Source organism: Falco cherrug, chromosome 10, assembly GCF_023634085.1.
Source record: "Falco cherrug isolate bFalChe1 chromosome 10, bFalChe1.pri, whole genome shotgun sequence".
Classification (NCBI taxonomy): Eukaryota; Metazoa; Chordata; class Aves; order Falconiformes; family Falconidae; genus Falco; species Falco cherrug.
Window position 1 is genome coordinate 24,075,914 of NC_073706.1, and position 27,259 is coordinate 24,103,172.

The window sequence follows — 27,259 nt, forward strand, 5'->3', positions numbered from 1 at the left end:
TGTCAGGAAAATATATGCCAATATCACTACCCACAGCCTGTTTAACTTTCCATTTAGGAGTGAGTCTTTAGCAATCCTTCAGCGGGTTGCCCAGTGTACACGGTATCATCTCATGTCGGCAGTGTAGGCTCTCACCAGACAACTGAGCCAAAACACAGCAACGTGCCATTTGCAAAGCCATCCCAAATTAACCACAACGGTAACCAAGGAGAGAATCAGCGACCTACGAAACGCAGTGATGAGTACTCACAGAACAACAAGACTTGAAAGGTTTGTAAATGCATAGTCAGGAATGTGCGTTATTTTGTTGAGCGCCAGCGTCAACGCCTGCAGAGAGGGGAGGTTGCTGAGCGGGTAGATGGGAACTTCTGTCAGACTGTTGTCATCCAACCAAAGGTGACGCAACTGCACCAGACCCTCAAAACTGTCTTCTGGTATGGCGGTAATATGGTTAGCATCTAAACGCCTATATTAAAACAGAAAGAATTCAACAGTCAACTCACAAATTACAGGTAAGTAAAAGTATCAACTGAAGTCCTCTTACTCCTGAGTATTTTTTTAAAGCTTAAATATGCTTTACTGATATAATTTAATTTTGGAAAGGCTGCATGTTTACTCAATGTTGTATGAGCACTTTTTCAAGGAAGAGCCCGTACAAGAAAGCTTCGTAAAAAAATTCTGGTCAGACATTTTTAATAAAATATTTTAACAAATTCATATGCTTATAATCAACTTAAACGGAATTGATAAGTCTACAGACATTGCCCCAGCCAACCCCCAGCTGCTAACAGCGGAACAAGTCTTTAAATTGGCAGTTTGATGGTGTATGCAAGATTGCAGAGGCATTTGAACTGACCATCCCTACAGCTACCTTATGTGTATATATATATACACACACACACACACACACACACAGAGCACATATACTGTTACGTGCTACGTGGTACTGCTATACACCCTAGGTGACTACTTTGGAGAACAAGATTATTAAAAGCAGTTCTTGAACAAAGTCAGAGTTATGAATTATCCTGACAAATAAAATTGTATCAGCAACCGAGAAATTTCTTTCACTCTTGTACCTGATCTTTTCTTACACACTCCACAACAAAACGCAAAATGACATGTTAGCATTGCTGACTACTGTACGTGATTGGATTTGCCATCACACTTTTCCACTGAATGACCTCCTATCGCAAACATTAGTGGTAGTAACACACGTGGAAAGCGATTATACTGTCTTTCATATGGGAAGTCAAACCATGTGCAACAATTAGTTCTGCTACAGTCACTGGCTCACCTACACTGTGGGGTTTCACCACTTCATGTTTCAAAGCAATAAAAAAAACAAAAAAACCCCACACAACCAAAAAAACCCCACTCCACACCTGGAAACCTAAGAGGCTGAAATGCACACCCTCAGCTCCGGCTCCAGATGTGAAGCCCTCACAACAGGAGGTGCAGGTGTTACTGTCAGAGTCTCGCCCAGAATCCTGATCCACGACAGCTGACAAACCTGATACTGCAACTCCTTCTCTGATGGCTTTGGCAGCCACAACAGAAACTCTCAGGCAAAATGACACATGCTTTTTCTTCATGCAATACGCTCTGAACCGATTTGTTTTTTTCATCTTCCTCCACTAGCAGCGCAGTTATTTGACCAGCATCGCTGGCCACCAGGGCAGGCAAAAGACAGACACGGGGACCAGTTCAGGTCTGTCAACACTGCACCACGTAACCAGATGTGTTAGGGACAAAATGGAAGCCCCAGGAATGGGCAGCAGCAAAGGATGACCAGGATTACGCAAAACAGTAACAAAGTGCTGTTCTTCACACGGGGATGAGAGGGCAGGTCAGCAGTGATAGCCAATGAGATGGAAAAAAAATGGATTTTAACTGATGCAAGCCAGCACAGGGCTAAGAGCAACAGGCAGTGTTTGACCATCCTCCGACCTAGAGGCTGTCTTCTCTAGCTCAGTGCACAACTGAACCACGGTGACTTGGCTGCAAACATGGAAGAAAACACCTTGCATAACCGCTTTGAAATGCCTGGTCTACCAGCCACGGTACGTATGCTGCTGTCCAGGCAGCCAAAATACATACACCCTCCTCCATCAGCATCGATGCTCATTACGATACTAATCAGCACAGGTTTTGAGTTACATTAAGCATTCACTGTGCTTCTAAAGCCATGATCAGACATGCTCTTGAAAGTCTAGCTGGGTTACTTTAAGAAGTCATTGCCTCTGGCCATTCGCCCCATCCCTCCCTGGGCTGGCAGAGCCGACCAAGTGACTGTGCTGCATTTGTCCCGGGGAACAGTCAAACAGCTTCATCGGTCATGGAAGTGCTTCTGGACCCCAATACTTGGAAGACATTCTGAATTTAAAGGGAAAAAACAGGCTTGATCAATAATTAATGCACTTAATCTACCTCCATCAAAGTGTTTTGTTGTGATTTACATGGTTTACGTATTTCAAATTATTAGGAAAAAAAGTCAGCAGCCGAATTTCCATGTAATAAAAAGTGAAGAAATCCATCACATTAGGCAGCAAATACACCAATACAAGTGAAAAGTTACAAAACTATCTGCAGTCAGAGGCTCTCTCATAAGATGAGTGAATGCCATGAGCTGCAAATCTATACATCAAAGACCTAATTCCTATGGCTCACATACAGGCATCCCCTTATCATTTGCCCCATGGTCTGACAGGTGTGTACACCATTCTGTTTGAACACTTTTAGGCTGCACTGAGACTGGAACAATTCAGAGAAATTAAACACCTGATAATAGAGGGGGAAAAAAAAAAAGGGGGGGGGGTGTGCGGCGGCGAGGAAAAAAGCCTGCAGCTCTGCTTCAGAAAAAAAAAAAACCAAAACAAAACTAGAAATTACCTGTCTTTCTTCTCTCTCCTAAATTCACACACCTCCCAGAAGATCAAAAGAATTGTTTTCTAGTGGAATAAACATATCCGAGTTTTCTGCAACTCATTTCTCCCTGCTCCCCCCATTTTTATTTTTTTTGTCTTTTTGGCGGGGGGAGGTGGTAGTGGTGGGGGTTTTTTGGTAAAAGCAAGCAGCAGCATACTCCAGAGGCAGGCCTCAGTCCTTGTGACTACTTGCCTATACCTATGTTTGTACTTTCACTGCGCTCCTTGCTCAATCCCATTCTCTCTGGCCGACTCCGTGAAGCAAAACCACAGTGAAGCCTCACGCCCTGCTCCTCCTCTCCCACCCTTAAAGTCGACCATGACCAGGGGAAGAATGGATGCATGCAATGAGGGAGTCAAACTCCCAGCCAGGGAGAACAAAGAAGGTCACGGAGAAGGTGATGGACCCTCCATCCCCAGCTTGCTTTGCCAAGACCTCCATCCCCCAGCGCAGGCGGATTGAGTACCCAAGTAACTCCGCATGTTGAAGCGATGGCTCTCCGCAGCCGTCCAGCCTTGTTGTGTTCATCATCTCCTGCCCACGGCAGCAAAACTGAGGCAGGGGAAGGAGAACACCACCCACCAACTGTCACTGAGCTCGGAGGGCGAAAGAGGGTGCTTTTCTGGCTCTCGTCACTTCTTTGCAAACTTTTGGCATCATCTTAAGAAAGGCTATGTCTGAATAGAGCTGAAAGTAATTTCCAATGCCAAATCATAAAGCTGAAGTCCAGCAGAGAGGACATCATGCTGTGATTACTTGTGTGTCTCCCATTCTGTGTTTACATAGCGACTTCCTGATCTCTGCGGCTGAAGATCTCTGTGCCAGCCCAAGATTTCCCCAGAGGCCAACGAATATATCAATAAAAAAGCTGAAAATAGACGGTTTGCCCAGAGTTTTCATTGACCTGCATTTATAGTTTTAAAGGGAAAACCTGTGATTTACAAATGCTATAGCAACAAGCACAGCATCAACAGAACCAAAGTAACTGTTACTATGATTGCACAAAAATATTTATTGGTGCTGGATTTCTGTTATTAGTTGTCATACCTCAAGACTTATTTCGAACTCATTTGGCCAGTTCCATCTCATCCACATTTTCTTGTGTCCCTCTACACCTCTTGGTGCAAGCCTGCAGGTTGGTAAAGATCAGCTGAATCCTCTATGAGTAATTTGCAGCAAACTTTGTATGATCTCTGACTGGTACCATCTTAAACATCAAAACAGCATCTTCTTGTGTCCCTCTACACCTCTTGGTGCAAGCCTGCAGGTTGGTAAAGATCAGCTGAATCCTCTATGAGTAATTTGCAGCAAACTTTGTATGATCTCTGACTGGTACCATCTTAAACAGCAAAAAGTTACTTTTTCTTACCTCTTCCAAACAGTCACAGGTTATCACAGCTGAAATGCTTCTGTTTAGTGTGAAGCACACAGAGTACTTTGTGAAACAACTGAAATGCAAACCTAAAATATTTAACTACTTCCACGAATTATTATACCTCAGGACCACACCTTGTCTTTGAGATAGGATAAGGGAGTATTCACTAGCTCAAATAACTAGCAAAGTATAAGCAATACTCTTCACTTGGACCGAACTTTTACAAAGACCGTCCTTTTCCATTAAAGTGTTAAAGATAAGACTCTGCTCTTTAGAGCTTGCAGCGCGTACTTAAATTCCTTAATCCTTCAGAAGCTACTCCAATTCCAGCTTCCCTATAGGCATTGGCTTGTGAGAGACCTTTACAATTTAGTCTATAAATTACAGTTCACTTGCAGAGCTGTCATCTTCACTTTTAGTACCTGTCAGGTTCCCTCCTCACATGAACTCCAGCTCCACAAGAAGAAAGAGCATGAGGATGACAGAAACCTATACATTCAACAGCCCTTGTATCAGTATTTGACATCGTTAAAACAAGTAAAGAACACAGCAACTTAAAGGTCTTCAGACAATCAACTCTGCTCAAAGGAAATTGTAAAACCAATATGAACTCCTACCTCAATCCGAGTGAATAAAAGTTCCAAAGTCTAAACACATGCATGTATTGTTGATTTTTAATATTTATTTATATGGTAATAGAAATGCACACAAAAATATCATTCTGACTCCAGCACATTTCAAGTTTTCATAAAGCTTTTCGCTACAAATCCTGGGCTGTGCCTGCCATGCGTAGGCTGGTGTACGGAGAGCAGACAGCTGGCACTGCACAGACCTGGCTCTTGAAATGCATTGCACTGGGGATGGGCAGGGAGAGTCAGGAAAACACATTGCTACGTTTATTCATTTCTGGAGCACTGGGAGCTTAAGAGAAGTGTCAGCGCATCTCCTATGTTTCCCCAGGACCTCCCCGGAGGCAGCCAAGCCCCTCCTGCACCGCACCAAAGCGCAGCAGCAGCCCTGCTCGCCAATGGAGCGGGCACGGCAGCGCCGGTACGGGGTACAGTGCCCACTTATGGGGTTAAGCAAGGCTCAACGGCCAGGTGACCACCCAGGAAAAGATAGTGGTGGCCCCTTTTGGGCTGCCCAGCAGCATGGCTGAGGACAGGTGCCCTACAGCCTGTGTCCCCAGCAGGTAGCACCGGGGAGGCCTCCGGGACCACACTGACACATCTCCTCCAGCTGCCCTGGGCAGCACCGGAGGAACATCTGGTTTATTCTTTCCCCATCCTCCCGAAGGGCCACACAGGCAGGGTCACTGTGCAGCCAGGCTGCCAGATCTGCAGCTCTGTGTGACCCCCGCTGGCCCAGAGGGCTCAGGAAGGCAAGGGGCAGAGCCGGGCACTAAGCTTGTAAGGGGAGAACCAAAAAAAGGTCTTTTGCTCTCATCCTGCCGTCCCTCCAGGCTCTCCTGGGACAAGCCACCATCGCTGTAGAGGCTCCCCAAGGAGCCAGCCATGCACCTCGCCGCAAAACACACCTGGGTGTTGTGGATGCAAGATACATCTCGTAAACGTCACCTTCGTAATAATATTCGTAATGAACGTACTGCCACACACTGTGTTAATGCTCTGTGCCTGGGAAGAGGAGACCGTCGCAGATTTGTTCTCAGCTCCTATGCCAGCCTCACTAGCTCTCACCTGCGACCACGCGCAGCCTTCCAGGCTTCAGCCACTAGGAAATTTTAACAGCCTTGTACTTAGTAGCAGGAGTTTAACATTGGCGTTCATGAAAAGAAAATCACTCCCAACTCATGTTAAACCACTTCGGCTCAATGGCAATCGTTAAACAACTTTGCTCTTTTTAAGTGCTTCTTCAAAAACCACAAAGAAATCACTCAAATAACAGTGGAGTAGATTTTTAGGTTTTGAAGTTGAGTACTGATAAGCCTGGTACCTAGGAAATTCTGCTACAATGCGAGGCAATAAACCCACGGTGTTAACAGAGGTACTTTAAAATACTCGGCACGTTTGCTTGCTTTATCAAGCGGCAGCTCTCTGTACGTTAGGTGTTGAGAACATCAATACAAGGATTTGCTTTATTCAAAGACAAATTTACAGCAGCTCTCAGACACAAATGATACATGCCAGAGCTACTGCAGCCACCGGTACTGACGTGCCAGCCCATTTATTTCTCCAATTTAAATGTTTAAGATGGTACCAGTCAGAGATCATACAAAGTTTGCTGCAAATTACTCATAGAGGATTCAGCTGATCTTTACCAACCTGCTGTGTAACTTGCACTGATTATTCTGTTCCTAAATAATTTCCTGATTTTTATTTAAACATTAGCAATTCCTGAAGCAAGCCCAGACAACTGGAGAGTGCGTGGGGAGAGGGAGCTACAAAAATCCCAGAGATTCCTGATGCTCACAAGAAATGCCCCTACCTCACTTTCAAGAAACCAGAACAGCTTCTAAAAGTGAACATGGCGCAGAAAAATGAGGCTCTTGTCATTCAGCAAGTTCATAAAGTTCATGAAGCAGTATACTTAAAGTGCTGCATATTTAAAGATTTTTCAGCACAATCAATTATGCTTAGGAGAGCTCTTATACATACTTTACTTGAAAATAAAAAATGCAAGGGAGAACAGCATATTCAGCATATTTAAGTTTGCCTTGGTTCTGCAGGTGAAAAGAAAATGTGTGTGAACTTCTTCCTTTCCCATTCTGGTGCCAATAGTTTAATCCTGTAGCTTAAGGCAGACTCACTTGAGGGCTGGTCCGCTTTAACCTTTTAATAACAGCAAAGCACAGAACTAAAAAATCCTCTGAAGACAACCCATTAAAAGTTGGGTTAGTTGAAAAACCACCTGCCACTGTTAAAGCTGCACACTACATGCAAGACCATATAACACTTCTTAACTTCATTTAGCCACTGCTGTTAATTAACATCTGCCACATCTCCCTGACAAGACCATCCTCCCAGATACCCCTGTCTTTCAAAACTCTATAATCCAGAATCACAAAAAAAGTCACAAAACACTCTTAAAAAATTAGCAGAATTGGAAAAGGACTGTGTATTTTTCTGATACAAGACAGCATTTGCACAGTCCTCTTCAAATTCAGGGATCTTCCCTTCTGACACCTTTCAACGTACTTATGGTTTATGCTACTAAAATTGTCACCAAAGTTAATTACCGCCTAGAGCCGTGCAGTTTCATTACGGTACTAGCAGAGTGTTTCTAAATTAGATTTGGGTTTGGGTTTTTTGTTAATAAAAACACATGTAACTTGATCAGTGTAAGAAATCCTTCCTGAAATTAGGAAAAGCTAGAAATGCAAGGCTGTAGCACATATGTGCTACAGCACATATTTTAAATGTCCTGACTGACTGCAATAACCTCCATCCTCTGTCCCCACCCTTCTACTGTACATCTTTACCCTGCAAAGCAAGGTCTTGCTCTCGCTTCTTTCGATCCCACAGCAGGACCACAGTCTTTCCTGCCTGGGCCAAGCCAATTGCCTCTCCCAGAAAATATAATCACATCCCAGTTTAGCATGTTCGTGTCTCCTGCCTCATCCTGCCTCCAGCCTGCTCCAGCCTTCTGAGATAGGAAGGCAGACTGCAAAACTGGTTATGATGCCGCAGCGGCGGCAAGCAGACCAGGCTCGGGAGCCAGAACTGCTACCGGGCACCGCAGAAAATGACTGCTGACCACATGCATGAAGACACTTACCCTGCAGCTCAGGTGAACACCCACACGAAGAGAAAGGCTGGAGCTATCGCTGTTGAGTACCACACTGGCAGCATCCCAATACCCGCAGTTTGGGAATCTGGCATAACAGCGTAGCTGCAGCGCTTTGAACTGCTGCTGCAGAATGCCTTCATATTGTCTGTGTGCGGGCATGTGCGCACATGTGCAGGGACAGTAACTCGGTGATTCCTGAATACAATTAGCATAAATCATCTTCAATAGCTCCGATAGCAGCTATTGACAAGCTTTCAAAAACGACTCCTGGATTTGATGGCAAATGCTTGCTAAAATTAGTGGCAATTAGGGTTTTTTTTTGAATTTAAATGGAATACAACACTCCTTTCCAAAGCATGTAGAAGTCTTTAAGTAACATAGTTCTAGTATTAGTCACACACTGAGGACTGCGCTAGAATATTCTGTGCTACGACTCAGAATTCATAGCTGGGTTTCTGGGTGAATTAGAGCAACCCTAGAAGTTACTGTAGTTTACAGAACCATTTTACAAATCCCCGCATTCTGGGTCAAAGCTCAGAAAGAACAAGCAGCGTTAACGAAGTCAGTCACCACCAGTCAAATACGCTAAGGCACTTAAAGCCGTGACCCTCTGAAAAGGCTTCCTGGTCCTTTCAGGCTCTGCCCAGGCTGCTGGAGCAGCACACCGCTTCCCTACCTCCGGCTCTCCCTGTGACCCTTGGGTCGCCAATAAACTTCACCGACACCACTTCCAAATCTAAAGTACAAAGTACGCCACTTCGTTACCTTGCGATAGCAAAACCTCACCTTCGATGCTTTGCAGGAATTGAAATGCATCAAAGACTACTGTTTATAGTTGCGAAGCTCCTTATTTGTCAGGTTTTGCTGCTACCCAAAGCCAGGGGCACAAGCCAGGCAACCAGTGCCTTCTGCCTCAGTCATGCAGTCCCACAGCCCCAGGTATCACGGCGCCTCACAACGTGAGAATACATCCCATCAGATAAATTTTTCTGGGGTGCTAGACAGTGAGCTTCCACTCCGTAAAACTCATTTTGCTAGATTTCACCTCAATAAAAAAAACCACCTCTATTCCAACTCTCCTTCGGAGGCCAAAGCTGGGAAAATATCCCATGTAAACAGAAAAATAAAGAGCTATCATTTAGTATTCTGAACCAGAGTGGCTACTCGCCAGCTATCATGTAAACATCACAGATCATGAAGCTCCTGTAACCATCTTCTTAATTTCCACCCAGCTATGTTTACGGGGCTTGTTAATACATACAGTGTGGCAACCGTCTTCCTACGCAGCTAGGAATTGGAGCACATTAAGAGAGAAATTGCAGAGTTCTACAGGGGCTGCAAACCAAATGATTATCAATATACTATGAAGTTCTATGAGCAAGTAATTTGTGCCTTCACCAAGAAAAAAAAAAATCCCCCTAAAGATGCTTCAGAGCAAACTGGGAAACTGCCAAGACAGAGTTTGTTAAGTGATGTTTAAACTTGCAGGTTTTGGAAGGAGATTATCTATTAAAAAGGTAGAAGCAGGTTTTCTAACATATATTCTGCAGAGTTGTTGGGTTTAGAAGAAGGTCACAGGAGCTCAGTAGCTTGAAATTCATTTTTGACACAAATTCCTTTGGAGGAAAATAACTAACTCACTGTTTCCTCCTCTTTTTTTTTTTTTTTCTCTCCTTCTTTTGAAATTAATAAAGCAGCATGCTGACACTTAGGTTACCATGCTCACACACAAAATTCAGAGGACCAGCCTGACTTTCCTTTGCCAGAAGGCGCTCCTGACATTAGCAGGGGATATGCATAATTACACTGTAAGTTTATGAGCAAGGCAATAAACTGAGAGTTTTCCTGAATTTTCTTAAAATGACAGAAGTGCATTCTGGTGAAAATTGCATGGGAATTCAAACAAATTGCATGGGAAAAAAGCTTTACCTTTCTCATTATACTTGTCTCAAAACACCAATTTATTCTCAAATTGCTGCCAATTTGAACAAGTTATGGGGATCTTGCAATACAGACAGATATCCTTCTCAGGAACAGAGAGAGGCAAAACGCAAAGCCTGATCCACAGCAGTGGGAGGAGGAAAAAAAAAAAATCTTCCAGAGCTTCCGACACTGATGACTTCCAGTTTGATTTACCCACCGTATTTATAACACCTATTCTGAAATCTCAATTTCGTTTTCCTCAGAGTTGATACAGTTTATCATTTGCCTATGAAAAATGAAGCTCCCAGAAAGGGAAACCTCACCAAGCTTTAAATTGTTACCATTATATTTAAATTACAATAATGTTCTGTCAAGTGCTTATACTGGTTACATTATACAGTATTACACAATCATTCCGTTAATTTTTCCAACAACTGTCTGCTTTTTTTTTTAAATGGCTCTAACATCACCTTCTTTCCAATCATTAAAAAACAAAAAAAAGAACGTAAAAGAGAGTGGTGCTGGTTTAATTTATATACTCATTATTTTTCCCTTATTTTTGTCCCTTCCGCACATAAAATTATCAGCAAACCAGCAACTGGAGATTTACTGTTTTAAACTTTAATTAGGGAACAAACATTACTGTACATAAGTAGAGAAAAGGCAAGTTCATTGAAAACGAAATGGATGATTTGTAGACAACAAAAGTATTTTTTAAAGTAGCTTGTTTTTCTTTTTTTTTGGCATCACATAAGTGCTGGAAGCCAGGAAGGAGTTTTGTTTTTTTAAATAATTACAAAAGGGTTATTTCACATCAAGTAATTTGAAGGATTTTTATTACAATGCACTAGTATTTGCACTAAGCAGACCGCAGTCCTCAAGACCAAGCTACTCCCTCTGCTACACAACGCACTACAGCAAGAGGGAAACGTGGACATTAAATTTGAATGTGGCTGCAAATGGAAACCTGTATCTATCCTACTCTTGAATCGAAAAACCTGGACAAGTCCATGCCAGCTGGTGGCATCCAACCTCACCACTCTCTCCTGCTGCGAGCCGTGACGTGTGGGAGGTCCTGGCTGGTAAGCAGCCCAGCAGAAGTGGGGCCGCGGCTGCGCTGGGGGGTGGCACGTCCCTGCACTGCGCAGGCTCCCGGGATAACCTGCGGCCAATCCTAGCCTGCCGCGTGCTCTGCTTACCCTGCTTTCTTTAGATGGAAAAGGCGGGAATACCTGAGCAACTATGAGAAGAGGCGGCCAACATCCAACTTCAGAGAAGGCAGAAAGCACCTTTACAAAAGCTGTGCAACAGTCTGTGAAGTTATTTTGCAAAACTTTTTTTTTTTTTTCCCCAAAACTATTCCATAATCTGATGCAACACTGAAAGCAACAGGATCTTAGGCCAGGAACCTGAATTTTGGCACCGAGAGAACAGATAATCTGCCCTCTCTCTCTGTAGGCAAGCAGAAAGGAGGAAAAATTTTGAAGCCCTTCCCCGCTCCGCCTCTTCATCACAGTGATAAGCATCTACCACCTAGACAGCTGTAACTAACTATTAAGGTCTGATTAAGATGCTTTATAAAACATAATAAGCCATAAGATAGTATAAGCACATATGAAATATCTTATGAGCAACTAGCAATAATGGCTGAGGTATTCATAACTGTCTGTCTGATTTCAACACCTTCCCATAAAACCAATACTATGCGTGTCTCAAGCAATACTCCTTCCCAGAAACCCCTTTTCCCCGTCCAGATACAAAAGACTTGGGCACGATTCACTTTTGCACAACATTTTAAAATTGCTTAAACACCTCAGGACATGCAAGAAGGATGATAAATGTTTAACTCCACCGCCAGTGCATTTATACAGCAATCTTGTACCTTTGCGTTTGGGTTTTGAAAGAGTTTGGATTTGGGTCACCCCACCAAAGGTGACTAATAAAATTCTTCATGGACTTCAGTTGGGTAAGTTTGCTCCAGTTGAAAGTGCAGTATCAGAAAGTCCAGGTATGGCATTACACATACATGGTTACACTTCAAAACTCTACAGAATGAAGCAAACGGGTACAAAGGGTCTGAAAGTGGAACCTGGAGAAGAATACAAGAACAAAAGCAAAGTAAAAAAAACTTACAGGGACTGTAAACCACTTAATCCTCTGATGGCCTCATTCGGTACAGTCTTCAGCTGGTTGTTCTGTAGTGTTCTGCAAAAAGCCACTGTGTCAGTAAAGCAGAATTTGACAATAATCTTTATCAACAGTAAAGGTGACAGAAGAGCCCATGGTCCTGTTAAGGTTTCACAGACTTCTAGCATACTCAAAAGCACGCAGAATTATCCAGACCAGATACCCAAAGGCAACGATGAAACAAAAAAATGGCCTATTTCAGTTTTATTTACAACTCATTAATTAACAGCATTAATTTGCAGAGAACAAGCCTCTGACATAACACACTGAAATTCCCCTGGGAACTCACTGAAGAGGTTGAACAACTTAACACTAGTACAAATTTGCTACAATGAATGATATTTTATTATTTTCTTGTGAAATCACCCTATACATGCTACAAAATACACAAACCTCTAATTTTTCTTCAAGCCGCATCAATACACAGTGCATTAACAATTAATTTACAAAGTGTGTTCACAACAAAGCACCTCTGGGCACAACATTAAAAAGACACAGAATGAAACTAGAGCCAAGCTGAATTACGTTAGGCTGGGGTTTTGTCTTTTAAGAACTTCTCTTATGGGACAACATATTACTGCATGATGAACTCTTTTTTTATAAAGAGAATGTAAATGACTGAGATCTCGCACATTATAAATCTTACTAGATTTTGGGGCATACTGGTGTAAAATGCAAATGGACAAGTTAACAATTAATATCCAAGTCCCAAATTTTTCAAGAGCTGCTAGAATTTCGGGCATTTCTAGTGCCGAGCATCCTGACGGATGTACCTTCAAGAGCCTTGACATTCTGCATTCAATTTACAAATCATCATAAGTAATATTGCAGATGGGCAGTTTCCTCATCCATACCCCACTTATGCTGTCTCTTTGTGCTTCTTCTGTTACAACTTCTGGGTCCTTTTACACTTTTTTTTTTAACTATCTGTTTAATTAACTATCTGTTACCCTACTAGCAACTGAAAATATTTACATCAGCATAAATGCTACCATTTCTGGAGAAAGGTTTTCAAAATCCCCAACAACAGAAAGCTCTTTTTATCCTTAGCTATGGAAAAACAGTTGAAATTAATATCCTTATCTCAGAAAGGAAAACAAGATATGGGAAACAGGGCACACAATTCTAATCTTTTTTTTTTTTTTTTTTTTTTCCTAATAGTCATTTTCACCTACAGAAGCATCAAATGATAGGACTTATTTCTTATCAGTGGTATGGGATGGTTTAAAGGTCAAACAGTGTTTTAAATCTCTGTAAATACTAGTACTACCTGTTAATGTCTGGGCACCTGTAAGTGTAAGTCATAGTAAGATGAGGGGGTGGAGGAGAAAAAGCTTTACATACACCTTTTAGGATTCTTCTGCTACAAAATATACTTCAGAAGCAAGTAACTGTTCTAATTAAACACAATAACTACAGTTTAGTCAAGTTCACCACTGCTCATCATCACCACTTACAGCAGGCTTTGTAACAACAACAACAACAAAAAAGTAGTGCTGTAATTTGGCGGGGGGAGCCAAGAAAAATTTTCCTCCAGCCTACCAGTAAAGAGGTTGGCTGTGCACTAAGCAAGCATACAGCTAGCTACGAAGCTCTAAAACCCGATTACTTACAGAACTTTGAGTTCTTTCAACCCAGACAAGGCCTTTGGATGGATAAAAGAAAGGTCATTGCCAGCCAGTCGCCTGGAAAAAAATTGCAATAATAATTTCAGTCACAAAATACAGTACTTCTACAACCATCTAACAAGGAAAATCACCAATATATCAAATCTTGCAAGCAACTAGCATTTTGCATTCAGTTATGCCATATTCATGATCTTCCAAGTTTGCAACAGTTATTTTAGCCACTGCACATTTTTCATGACAAGAATGCATTACTCTGCCTCAGGGATACACTTTTGCAAACATCCTAGGAAAAAAAACACAACCCAGAATGATTAAAAAAAAAAAAATCTTCTTATGGTACTAGGTTTTCAAAGTGCATTTACCAACTATTAACGTGATCCTCCGGCTCTGAGCATTGCTCTGCTGAAACACATGCTCTGGTACCCATGTGTTTTTAATTTATAGTTTTTAATCTATAGCAGTTTCTAAAGCAACTATGCAGTTCAGTACAAATGGCTAGATGCTAGCACAAGGCAGGGGAAAGTTTCTATGAGAATCACAAATGTGAAGATGATATTCACATGCAGGCAGTACGTTCACAGTGCTGACAATTGACAGGATGCCTGCTGACAATACCAAGACGTAATCTTGGTAATATTTCATCTTTTTGGTCAGCTATTTGGACAAAGTTTTTCAAGAAAGAAAACTGTTTTGGGGGAGGGAGAAAGGGAACAGGATCCTCAGCCGTGCTCTCTCACGCTCTCTCTCAGGATGTGGCCTGTTTCTAACTTAGACTGCTCAACACAAACACAAAGTAAATTGCGAAAACCCCCACGATATTGAAAGTAATAAATACAGGAGACACTGCAGAACACAAAGCAGAGAGCAGCTAGAACAGCTGCTTTCAGACAACTCATTCCCCCTTCCCCCGCTCTTTTTTTTCCTTCAATCTTTTTACCCTTTCCCTGACCGGCAGACCTTGTGTGGTCCAGCCTTTGTTGAGCGGCTAATAGTTGTGACACAAGGTATTTTTTTAAGGGTAAAAGACAATAATGCAGAACACCTGGCAATCCATAGCTGCCAAAAGATGCCATCGCTTCAGCCAAAGTATCTGCTTTCAGACTTGGTTCCATATCCCAGCTAAGCAAGAGCAATGGTGGAGAAGGTCGTGCAATGAAATCATCTCGTGGAAATGCTCCGTACAATGCAGGAAGTGTTAATAATTAAAAACCAGTCGATGTGCAAAGGTTACAGAATATCAAACCCCACCTCTGCTGCTACAGGGTGCTGTGAAGCAAGCCAGCCACACTAAGGGGAAAATACTATTTCAAAGAGGCAAGTGAAAGAACTAATAAGAGCATCATCTCAAGTACCAGCGTGCCAGAACATAGGAACATTATTACGTTTTTATTTTAGTCCCTATTTCTAACTACCTAAGAGGTTACCCAAAGTATCTGATGCCTACATAAAGGTGCTTGCAACACAGCAAATGACTTAATAACATGCTGCCTGATACAAAGGATGCTAGTTATGTTGATCAAATCTATTTGTCAAAGGTAGATTGCTTTATTTATAAGCCAAGGGAGCAGAGGATGGCTTCTTGTGAACGGGAAGGTGACCACAGCAGCAGATACTATTCCACTTTAGAAAACTGTGTTACTGTTATTTGTTAAAGTAGACCTTGCTAATTAGCCTTTGTATTCTTACGCCCACTCCAATCACTACAGCTATGGCTCCAACATTCCAAGCTTAAATCTCAGCGTCCTCTCCTAAAAAAAAAAAAAAAAGAAAAAAAAAAAAAAAAAGACACCTCCTGACTGCTGAGAAAAAGGTTGTCTGCATGGCTTGTGTATAACCAAACAGCTCTGAAGCCAGAAGAAAAATTAAAAGAATCAATTTATACTTATTCTTGAAATCTCCTGTCTGCAAACAACCTCAGGATTTCAGGGCTGTAACATTTTTCAAATACTTCGAATTTTTAACAGGACAGAAAAATTCTGGATGGCAACTCAACACTCCCCTAAAACCCATTTTGTTGTCAGTAGCTGCCAAAATCAACTGTATTAACTTTATTGGGAGGGATGTGGAGGGAAGTTTGCAGCATTTAATGGCTTTCTTTCCCAAGAAGTTCACTGTAAACAGAAATACTAGTGGCACATGCTGGGTCCCTACACCAGAGCACCACTAATCTAAAAATAAACACTTGTTTTGCAGAAGTGTTCAAAAACATCAAAATAGAAATCCTTAAATCAAGCAAAATTTAACAGAGGGTATAGCACCAAATTATTTTGGCACTCAGACACTACTAGTTGATGTTGATTACCTACCACAGGATTCCAGAAGCAGCAGCTCTGGTAAAGGCTTCAGGCAGCTCTGGCTGCAGCTCTGCCGAGACTCCCCGTTAACTGGGCCGGCGGGTGGCTCGGCAGGCATCTGCTGGAACTTCTCCCTCCCCCCGAAGAGGTGGGGGATTACAATTTGTTTTAAAAGAGCTAAACTAAATCCAGTTGAATGGCCTCCCCCAACCTCACGGAGTGTCACTAACACGAGCTACAGAGCACTGGAAACAAATTACAGCTGAGCCACAGCAAGGCTTGCTTGACTTCAAATGGCAAGACTTTGCCTACCTCAAGGCAACTCCTGTTTATTCAGCCTTTTTGCAACCAACCAACAGAAAAAAAACCCCAACACACAAAACCAACCAACCCTTGCAATCCATTACATTTCCGTTCCTCCTCCATCTGGCAACCTTCCAGGAAACAGGATACAACTAGCCAAGTGTGCAAAGGCTTTACTAATCAGTTTGCCAAATATACATTTATCATTCAGGCCCTAGCCTTGGGGAGCGTGGCTGCTTGTTCCACTGCAGCTCTCCAGCAGGCGAAGCCCAACGCATCACGCGCCGCTCTCAGCGCGCTTCCCTCTGCCGCGGCATGCAGCACCCGAGAGGATGGAAAGATCTCTTTACCTAACCAGGTTTGTTTTACAAGAGAGAAATGAAAAAATATGAGCATGCAATATAGCACACATACAACATGCAAATTAAGACATCACTGAAATCGTCCAGTCAGGTTTTCCACATTACCCCCTTTCAGCATGCCTCAAAAATAGTTGCATTCAGATTTTCAAATATCATGTATAAACCAAGTGTTTTAAAAGGCCCCCTGTTTCTCTCTCTCTCACACACACACACACAGAGTAAACAGGCTAAGGATAATCACAGCTTCACCAAGCCCCAAAGGCCAGCACAACAGAAAAGCAGCAACTTTCCTCGCTGCAAGACTCACTAACCTGCTCAGGACCAGCTCTGGAAACTTCTTCTCTGTGGTGGGACAACTTCATACCACAACGAAGCAGCACCCGAAGGCAGCCCTACATTCATGCAGCAAAAGCGATGTAACCATCCCTCTCTTCATCCCGAGTGGAAACAGGTTCAGAGACCTGGTCCAAAAGTCCATGTACTGTTATTGAGTCCAGGCACATCCCCATTAGTTAGAGCTCCTTCTCCAGAAGGGAGAGGACTGGAAAACAGGTTCACCCACAGAGACACTACAGGCAGCACAGACCACTGTCAAGAGCCCTGCTACGCTACAAAAACTTCATTTGCTGTCTCTTCTCCAGGCATCACCTGAAGTGGGGTGTAAATGGGTATCTCACTGGACAGGAGCTTTCCTGCTACCTCAATCCTGACTCCCCTCATTTGGAAACTCTGCCCAGGAGCACAGGTATCCTGAATTAGTGGATCTGAGTTACACCCTGGAGGTTTCTGCAGCGGAATCACAGCTGTAACCTACAACTACATTCCGTACCTTCCTTCTAGGTCAGCAATCTCCTTGTAAAAGCCTAGTATTGAACACCGTAGTCCTCTACTTTAAAAAACTGAGTGTTCCAATGGGACAAAATTTCTGTGAGTTTGGACAAATTCAAATAGACAGAATCTCTTTCAACACAGCAGGACAACAGAGTAGGACATACAGGGGACAAAATACTTCCGCTATCCCATCATATACAGGTGAGCAATAGCCTCTACTCATTATTTTAAGTGACACGGCCAGTGGTCTCCAGCTGCAGAGGTCACTGTTGTTACTACACAAATCATGATACAGTCTGGCTGGGGCATTATTTTCCACGGTATCTCATTCCCAGAATACGGAGCAAACATAACGTTTTGCACTGAAAGTCTTCTGAAAGCAGCAAAGACTGCCTTCTCTCTTCTGGGAACTTAAAACTTCTGCAACTACGAATCTGGCAACCCGGCTGCATGTTAACCAAGCCAAGTTGATCACTGATGTCACGCCAAAATCAGGGAGGATGTCCCAGGGATACATTTTTGTCTCTAACAATTAAAACCATCACTCTCGTTTTGATAGGATGAAATACAAGCTACCTGGAAACCTCTCTTCTTGTCTTGCATGCCAGATGGCGGTGAACGTCAGGTTACTTGAACAAAGAATTAGGTCTCCTTCTGTCCTTCCGGGTATCTCATGCACATACACAAAGTGGTTTTGCTGTGTTGTTTTTTGGGGTTTTTTTTGGGGGGTTGGGGGTTTTTTTTTTCCCCTCCTGGTGGTATTCTGGGATCCTCCTAACCTTATCTGTCCATCTTGTCTCTGGTAATAATACACTGTCTACTTTTTCCATGGATCAACTGTAATCGTACTTCAATGAAAACTCGTATTAAGGACAGAGATTGCAATCCTGGCGTGTCATAGTAAGTCACCTGATTTATTATTTTTATTTGTACATCAGCTGCTTTCTGGTAAGACCTAAGACTCCTAATTCAAGATCAAGTCAAGGCTGAGCTTTCCACATCCCTTACAGACCATGCACCACTGCCCCTCTGCCCACTCAGGATCTTTTTAGCTCTCCAACTTTTACCTACCTATTTTCATCCCACTGGAAAGTATTTCATTGCTTCTCCACTTGCACTTTTGCGATTTCTCTAGGGTTTTGCTGACTTCAAGCTATTCTGCCATCCTCACATGCCTGTCCCTAACATCACCATTTTCAGGGTTCTTTGTGCTTCCGACACCAACTTGAATTTTACTTCATGCTCTCCTGAAACAAAAGTAACCTTTGAAAATGCCTCAGACACACCGGCTGGGGATCATGGATTCAATTTTCTCAAACTTAAGGAAAGAGCTTCAGGTTCCACCTATTCCAGAAAAGCAGCCACTGCGGAACAGATTTTGGTTTCCTTAAGAGGTGATGCACAGTTAGTTACGTGCCACCATTTATTCATCAAAGATTGAAGCTTTACGTGAGAGGTACGGTCATCTGCAGGAGAAGAGCAGGGGCTCACCGCATCCCCCGAGCCGAGACCCCCTTCCCGGCCAGGGCGCATGCCTGCGCTGACGGCTCCCACCCAAGCTGGGCAGCTGTGCAAGGGGCCGGGCTGGTCAGTGGAAGCCGTTATCATCGGACTAAACTTCGTTTTGCTTATCTGCGATTAGCAAACAGCCCCTTTGGGACTTTTGTCAGCTGCAGCCTGCTACACTGCTGTGAAGCCATCAATAACCTACAGACTACTACTCCCAATTTTTCCACGCCAGTTTAACTAAATGGATACTTTATTCTGCTGCTGCTAATGGAAAATGCATTTGTATCCTTCTCCTTTGCTTGCAGTACTTTCAGTATTATACAACCTCACCCACTATTTATAAAATCATGAGTACAGAAGCCAAGACGCATCAGGACCGAAAAAGAAAGCGATTAACTACAACCAGCACTGAAACTGCACCAACTCCATCCAGCTGAGTAGGCACTTCTCCTCCTGAGCTTTTCCTTTCCAGCATTTACAGCCCTCTCACAGTTATACTGGACTTCAGGGTAATAACTTGTTTTCAAAATGCATTCCTTGTCTAAAAAATTTAAAATGTCTAAGTAAACCGAACTGATAGATTAAAAGCAGTCTAAAGCTTGTCCATAAATTCTACTGTTAAACTGTCAGCAAGTCGCCGGCACCCACTGCAAGACAAAAACATGGCTCTATGATATTGCTTTTCAGGGATTATCAAAGAATATTTATAATTATATTATTTTCTTGTCAACAGGGACATAAATTATGATGGATTTTGAAGAAAGCAAGCATTCCCATCCATGCAAAACATGCTCTATTTTTGAATTTGCAAGTGGTATCTGCATTTGGGCAAGACCTCCTTGAAGCAGAGCCCCCAGGCTACACCACATATGTGCTGAAGGAAATACATATAACCTAAAACAATTATACAATCAGAGCTGTTGAAGCAAGCTGCCTTTGTGGTCCCAGCTAGTATTCTCCAGCAAAAAACCCACATGTTTGTACAAATTTTCTAACAAGGACATGTCTTAAACAATCAACAACACCATGTCTTGAAAATTGGAAGCAACTCATCTACAGCAGTAATGACAAGTTGTTCCAGCAAGCAACTTCGATTTTTCTCACCTCCAAAGCAGAAAGCAAACTACTTTTTTTTTTTTTTATAAAATGTGCCACCATCTCCCTAATTGCCTTTGCACATGTTGCCCTGTGGTAGCCCTTTCCCTCCATAGCTACCTCAAGGCGCTCGGGTGAGCCTCCATATGCTGATGATACAGGTTCTGCCGCTCTGGATTTCCATCTCCCTCTAATTTCTCACTGCACAATCATCAATCATTACAGACATCACCGTGTTTACTCGAGAAAGAGCTAACTGAGACAAACATTCCATGTTTCTCACCATGACGCCCAAACTTAAGCACTTCAGTGGCAGAGTAGGGGGGAGGCGGCTGGTTTTCAGGATTTTATTTCTTCTTCCCATCCCCTCAAAAAGCCATATCCAATATTAAAATTTCTGCTTTTCAGGGTGGATGCTGAGAGATCAGGGGCACTTCACAGTGCTGTAAGAGCAACCTCCACAGCAGTGCGCTGCTGCGAAAGCAGAGGGGAATCTGTAGTGGACAGGTCCAGTTCAGAGGAGTCCGGCACTCAGAGATCTGTGGATTCGACACCAGCCTCATCACGAGCAGCACAGAGGGCAGCACATGAGGGAGACGGGCTCTCTGCTGCCCGTACGGACCAGCAGATGGGCTGCTACACTGCACTGACAGGAGCTCTTCCAGCATCAACACGCTCCTTCCAAATGATAAATAACATTTCACTTACCTAGTCTGTACAGCAGAGACACAGAGATGAAAGCAACCAAGCTCGGTCTTGATCAACTAGGAAAAAAACTGAATCAACTACAGATTTGTGCTTTTAGCAGAGAGTGCTATTTAGATGTTCAGAAGATTTCCAAGATCACGAAATAAGCTGATCGTTAGACACGAGAGTGTGAGAAAATGACCGCTGAGATAGTAAATCCGCAAAGTTGCTCCAATCTTTCCGTACCATCTCTTGCCTTGGTATTTATTGGCTTTCCAGGCATGGGATCTTTTGCACAGCTATGCATCTAGCAAGTGACACTGCAAAATGTGGAAGCGGCTTAAATCTACGTGTATTTGGCAATTAATCCTCTGTTACCAGTTTTCTAACCACTTCAGATACATACTGGGTAAATACAAGCCCCAGGTTTTGTTGACAGCTTCACAATGAATGACCATAAAGAAATGGGAGTAATTTTCAGTATGATTCTTTGTTTCAGACTTAAGTCAATTGTTAACCTTCTCTCAGCTGGGGGGAAAAAAATTAATATCAGAATCATCTAGAATTTTAATATAGAAGGCCAAGAAAAGAACTTTACGTGAGTACTGTTACCACTTCCATGCCAGGACAAGATCTGCCAATGCTAATTAGGCAAGAGTACCTCAGTACTCACAAAAAACTTAACAAAATATAACCACCCAAGAGGAGGGGAGGAAAGAAGGTAAAAACAATTACTTTATTCCTTATCATGCCTTCTTACGGTGACGTACAGTGTTGCACCATGACACTATGATGACAGAATGCACCCAATTACTTTCTCAGAGCACAGGGGCAATGCATTTACCTCCAACATACAGGATTTTTTTTTTCCCCTGCTTTTCCATCTATCTAAGGTTTTTGCGGAGCTACATGTGACTCTTTTTGAGGCCTGAGCCTGGAACCGGCCACCTGCTTGCCTGCACACGTACATCTTTTGTCCCACACTCAAATTCCTGCACCCAAAAGGTGGAGGTAGACTGCATGGGACGAGCACTCTTTGGGGGACCCTACCTGGACAGACGCAGCATGAGAGCTTCTGAGGCTACTGCTCAGCCTCCAGAAGTTTCTTATCTGGTTTATACGTTCTGACAGCCCCAACCTGGCAGCTCAGGCAGCATAATAAATTCAGGCTCGTAAGACAGGTCTTGAAGCATAACACCACCACAAAACTCAGCCTCCAGGCCATTTAGCCAAGCCAGCTCCTGTGTGCATGCGCATGTGCAAATAACGCTGAACACTGAAACTCGAAGACGACAGATAAGGAAAAAGTTTCGATTCCCTCTAAAAGTACTACCAGCGTTGGGAACCTTACACACAACCATGCCAACATTTGAAATTAACATGTAGAAACAGAAACTGGAAAGAAACTTCCTCATCTTCTAAAACCAATGGAATTTACTCAACCTACTAGCATCTGTCCCCACAAACAGGAAAAATATGCAACTGTTAGACACAGTAAGAACCTTCCAAGCTACAGAAATAACATTCTTGTATCAGAAAGATTGAAACTCATCCAGAATCAAACTGATTTAGGACTTGCACGGTAAGAAAACACTAATTAAACACAGGTTGCCCAACATGTTTTTAAACATCATTTAGCATCTAGTGCAGACCAAGTAGGTGAAGTTTAAAAATATCTTAGCTGACTGTGGTTAATTCTACTTGGGAGTCTTTGCCTAAAGGTTTGTCTTGACTAGAATTCGAAGGTGCAAGTTACAACACGCACTTTCTGAAGCTCCGGTGCACACAAGGCAGCAAACATCTCTAATGTATGCTAGCTGGTCAAGTCAAAGCTTAAGCTTTAAACTTGCTACCACACGTGAAACCTACACCTTGCATTTTCTTCATTAAAACGTTACCTCTCGGAATTCAAGCTGAAGTAACTGAGGAAATTACCTCCTCCAGCTGTTCAAATATTCGGAGCTGGCAGATGGATGAAGAGCACTCATCGGCTTCCAACCCAACGTCACCCGGCTATTTTTGAAATATCAACAGAGGACGTCTACGCTGGCTGCCTTTGTAACACAGCAGCTGAAGAGAGCTCTCGTCTCGTTCCTCAGTCTCTGCTAGTGGGGCTGAATAGCCAGATATGCGGTGGTAACGTCTCCAATTGTACCAACTAGTTTCACAGGAGAGTGTTTAACCACAGCCTCAGTTCCCACACATCAGCTAGCTAACACAAGGATCAGGACAACTTTCCTCATGAAGATCCATCATTACCTTTTCTACTCAAAACAAGCCCTTCGTCTCCATTCAGCTTCCAGCGACAAATCCTGAATGACTCGTGTTTATGATAGGGAGAGAAACTGCACCATCTCATCAACATTCACATGCCACCTTCAAGACACTATGCTGAAGGACAGAAAAAAGCCTCCTTCCACCAGACGTTCCAGAGCCGGGTGAGGAAAGACACTGCATCCCAAACTAACAGCTCAGCCTTGGTGGCCTTGGCTTAACTCCAAAACACGTCTTATTCATAAAACCAAAGTAATAAAAAATGACAGACACTCCCCCTCCCTCCCCAAGGATAATACAAGTTGGTGCCGATGCAGGTATTAGAAGGAAGGGGACCATCTAAATTACACACTGAAACAGATACTACAAAAGCAAGCAGCTGTGACATTTCAGCCAGGTGGTCATCTTCAGCTGCAGAGAAGAGGAAAAATAACTCTAGACATTTCCCTTGCAGATATTCCCTGATTACAACCTTATGGCAAAAACACCTCATTTTCACTGCCAGTATGCATTTTAATTAATCCTTAGGTTCTTAAAACATGCTTTGTCAATTAAAAGCTGTGATCAGAGACTCTCGCTGAGGGTGGTGGTGGTGAGGGGGGAAGGTAAGATGTTTAAGCAGGACCTCTTAGTGCTGTAATCAGCATGGATATAATTAAATAGTCAAGCAAATGCTCAATTGCACTATTTCTTTCCCTGAAAAGTCACAGTTGCATGCGTGCGGTCTCTCACTTGCCATTTATTCACCTCTCCAAAAGCAGATTAGCATTGTCTTTCAGAAAAGCGAAAACTTTCTTCCTTTTATCACTTGATTTCCCTAACCATTCTCACCAACCATTAAATAAAGATCTCCATGAAGTTCTTCCCTTGACTGGAAAAAAAAAAAAAAAAAAAAAATGTATCTCTGAAGGTAGCGTCACAGAAGCGAAACTATGAACAAAACCCAGAAACGCAGCAGACCCTGGCATCAGCACACATCTCGAAGGTAACTGAGCACTGCTGCCTCTTGATGCTTTTCAGGAGGGATTATTTTCCTCGCAGTATTACTGGGCACAATACGGTCTTCAAGACCACAACAGTCAGAGAGCATCCTCCCTAACCCTTGCTGGAGAAGGTCACAGCGCTGGCCCAGGACTGACCGGTTGCGGGGTGACCAGGGCTCCCCTTTGGACAACCACGTGCTTCTGTCACGGACACCCCACTGACAGAGAGCAGGACAGCTTGCTGCCCTCTGCCTCCCCACCGCCTCGCACGTGGACCAACAGCCAGACAAGCCAAACCCTCATCATCTAAACCTTCCCCGCCAGCGCATAGCAAGTAATACAACAATATTTTTAAAGGGTTAAGAGTGGAAATCATAACAAGGGTAAAAAGTCATTAACTCAGGGAGACTTTCGCCTTATTCAAGTGGTTCGACTGTCTGAAGCTAGACTGGAAAACTGGCCAAAAATAAAAATAATTTTGATTTGCGTTCCTTGATGGGAGAGTGTCTTTTTAGGGATTATCATAGAGTTCAAATCCTTCGGATTACTTTAGAAAACAATATTAGAAGGAACTGCAACCATTTAGAAGAGCATCAAAACATAACACAGCCTGGCTCTCCTAGTTAAAAATTCACACTGGAAACTGGTTTCTGCTCTCAAAAAAAACCCCATTATCTAACTATATTTCCCTCTTCTAGCTTTCTATAAATACTTTAAGGTGTGGTTAGAAAACTGTGGCCAAGTTCTTCAAGGATTTTTAGTTTCCATATCAAGTTCAGGGCTGCAGCATATTTATGTTAGCATTTTCTGGAGAATACACTTCATTAACTGCTGTGGCAAAACTGTTGGTGGTCTGCTCCTTGCTGACTCTGACCATTGCTGTTTCAATCACTTGCAAATTACTTCCAGATGGGTATCAGTTACACAGAGATGGAGAATTTTTATAACATTTATAAATAGTGCAAGGATCCTACAGACATATGATAAGCGTGCTACACGGTGACACGCACGGCGAGGCTGAGAGCAAGTAGGGCACTTTCTCAAAGGTACAAGAAGTGAGATTATACTGCAAATTTGGTATTTCTCAGGGGAGTCAGTTCCCTAAACATGGCTATTTAGCTCCATTTCAGTTGTCCTCTTCCACCTGGCCCCCAGATTAACCCAGCACATCTAAAAACAGGACAGGATGCGTAAGTCAAAGCGCCCAGGTCGCTCCCCCTTTGGTGACATAGAAGGCACCTTTTAATTGAGCAGCCAGCTTTTACAAGTCTGGTACGCTGCTTCTTTCCTTTTATTTGCTAGTGTTCACTTTAGGATTTGGAAAAGCATCCTCTGAAGTCTCTTCAGACTACCAAATAATTCATTGCATTAAGGAAATGACAAACCCCTTTTTAAATGGCTCCTACTATGATTTTTTAATCCCATCCTCTTTATATGTGCTCTGTGTAAGACTCAGTTGCCTACATAATACATCTAATTGCCTCCCATTTACATTCAATTAAATTCTGCGATACTATTTTGCAATATTAATTAACTAACTCTGCCAGGGACTAACCTCCCGCAGCATTTGACAAACGGCAAGGCTAAAGCACGGAATAAAGGGAAAGGTATCCGGGGCTGTCTTCTGGACAAATCGCTTCTCCAGTCCATAGTGGTGTGGGTACTTAACTGCATTCCCATTAGTTCGTGGGATTTTCATTTGCTTTAGACATGCAATTCTGGGGAAAAGCTCTAGATGGAAAAGTCACTTCTAGCACAGATTTCAACACCACTTTGCGTTAACTATGTCTCTTTTTCTTTGGTGTGGAGACTCACACCCAGGTTTCTGTGCTGAAAAAGCAACTTTTCCTAGTGCCTGGCAGTCAGAATCTGGATCAGTTCAACTATAAATAAAAGCCAGGAAAAAAGTTTGCAATCATCTTTAGAGTGGAGAGGGAAAACTGTGCTTGTACCGTAAGAAGTACGACAGTTTGGGGTTTTCTGTCCACAACCAGCAAAAATAAAGACCCTGAAACTTCCGTGCCCTGTCCCACAGAGAAAAAAAAAATGGGCAGAATATAGCAAAAATGTGTCCGGTACTGGTGAAGGGAAGCTGCTTTTGTTTCAATCTACTTTGTAATATTCCCTCTAGGAAGAACATTAATTGAAGCAAGGGAACCTGCAGTTTACTTGTGCATGGATGACCATAACCAGGTCTTTAAAGAAAAGGAAGAAACCTTCCTCATTTCACTCTTGATGGGCATGGCCAGAGCCTCTGCAAAGAGGCTTCTCATTTAACGCAGGCTGCTGCTGCAAAACGTCACTAACAGCTCACAAGTCTCGGTTACCGGCTTTCAATTGAAAAGTACCACACACAGATACTGGCTACTCACAGCTCTGCTCTCATGGTCACTTTCCTGTCTTTCTGCATCTGTGAGAGCTGTTGAATTGGAGAGTTTTTCTTTTTAATCTTCCTGGAGATTCTCCTACCTCTGCAGCTGCAGCAGCTAACTCGAACATAAAATGAAAACTATATTTTTTTCTTATTGTACTAAGGAATGATCATCAACTCAAGTAAGTCTAAACATTTGGCAAGTATTATTTTTACTGTAGAGTGGTTGGGGTTTTGTTTTAGTTGCTTTAACGTATCAAGTAAGCGTGCTAGAAATGATTTAAAACTTCTGGGTGTTCACAGATAATTCTGAGCTTAATGCTAGCCTGTTTTTTTCACAAACCAAAATACCAGAATTTAGGGGGACAATGAGGTACACGTAGCAAATGGCGCTTAGGCAACAAGCACAATAGGCGATGGCTGAAGGCTCTGCCATTTCTATTTACCTCCTGACACACCCCAGGGTTTATGGAAGTTACACAACATGCACGCTCACCAGTTAGGTTTTATTGCTTAATTACTTATAGGGAAGAAATGAAATCTCCCAGTCATCTGGAGTTGGGAAAACGGAATTCTTTGGGTTTTTCAACTTTCAGTGTAAGCCTAACTATGAAGAACTTGGAAAAAAACTGGACTACAAATGCAGTCTAACAAAACATACAGACATACGGCAGCTTTATAAAGCACGTAGGGAATGCTGGCTAGTGTATATTCTGAGCCAAGCAAGCCTTCCCAGGCTTCCATTTCTTTTTTTTTTTTTTT

The 27,259-nt window shown here is 42.8% G+C and overlaps 1 protein-coding gene across 3 annotated transcripts in view; it reads right to left on the reverse strand.

The window, feature by feature from the left end:
- The window catches only part of LGR4 (leucine rich repeat containing G protein-coupled receptor 4), an 81,730-nt gene that overhangs the window by 17,372 nt on the left and 37,099 nt on the right, over positions 1-27,259 (reverse strand). For all 3 annotated transcript variants that reach the window (XM_055722287.1, XM_055722289.1, XM_055722288.1), the window contains exons 3-5: positions 13,774-13,845; positions 12,107-12,178; positions 251-466 (exon numbers count right to left, since the gene is read on the reverse strand). In XM_055722287.1, coding sequence (XP_055578262.1) covers positions 251-466; positions 12,107-12,178; positions 13,774-13,845 — 360 coding nt within the window. The remainder of the gene's footprint in view (positions 1-250; positions 467-12,106; positions 12,179-13,773; positions 13,846-27,259) is intronic.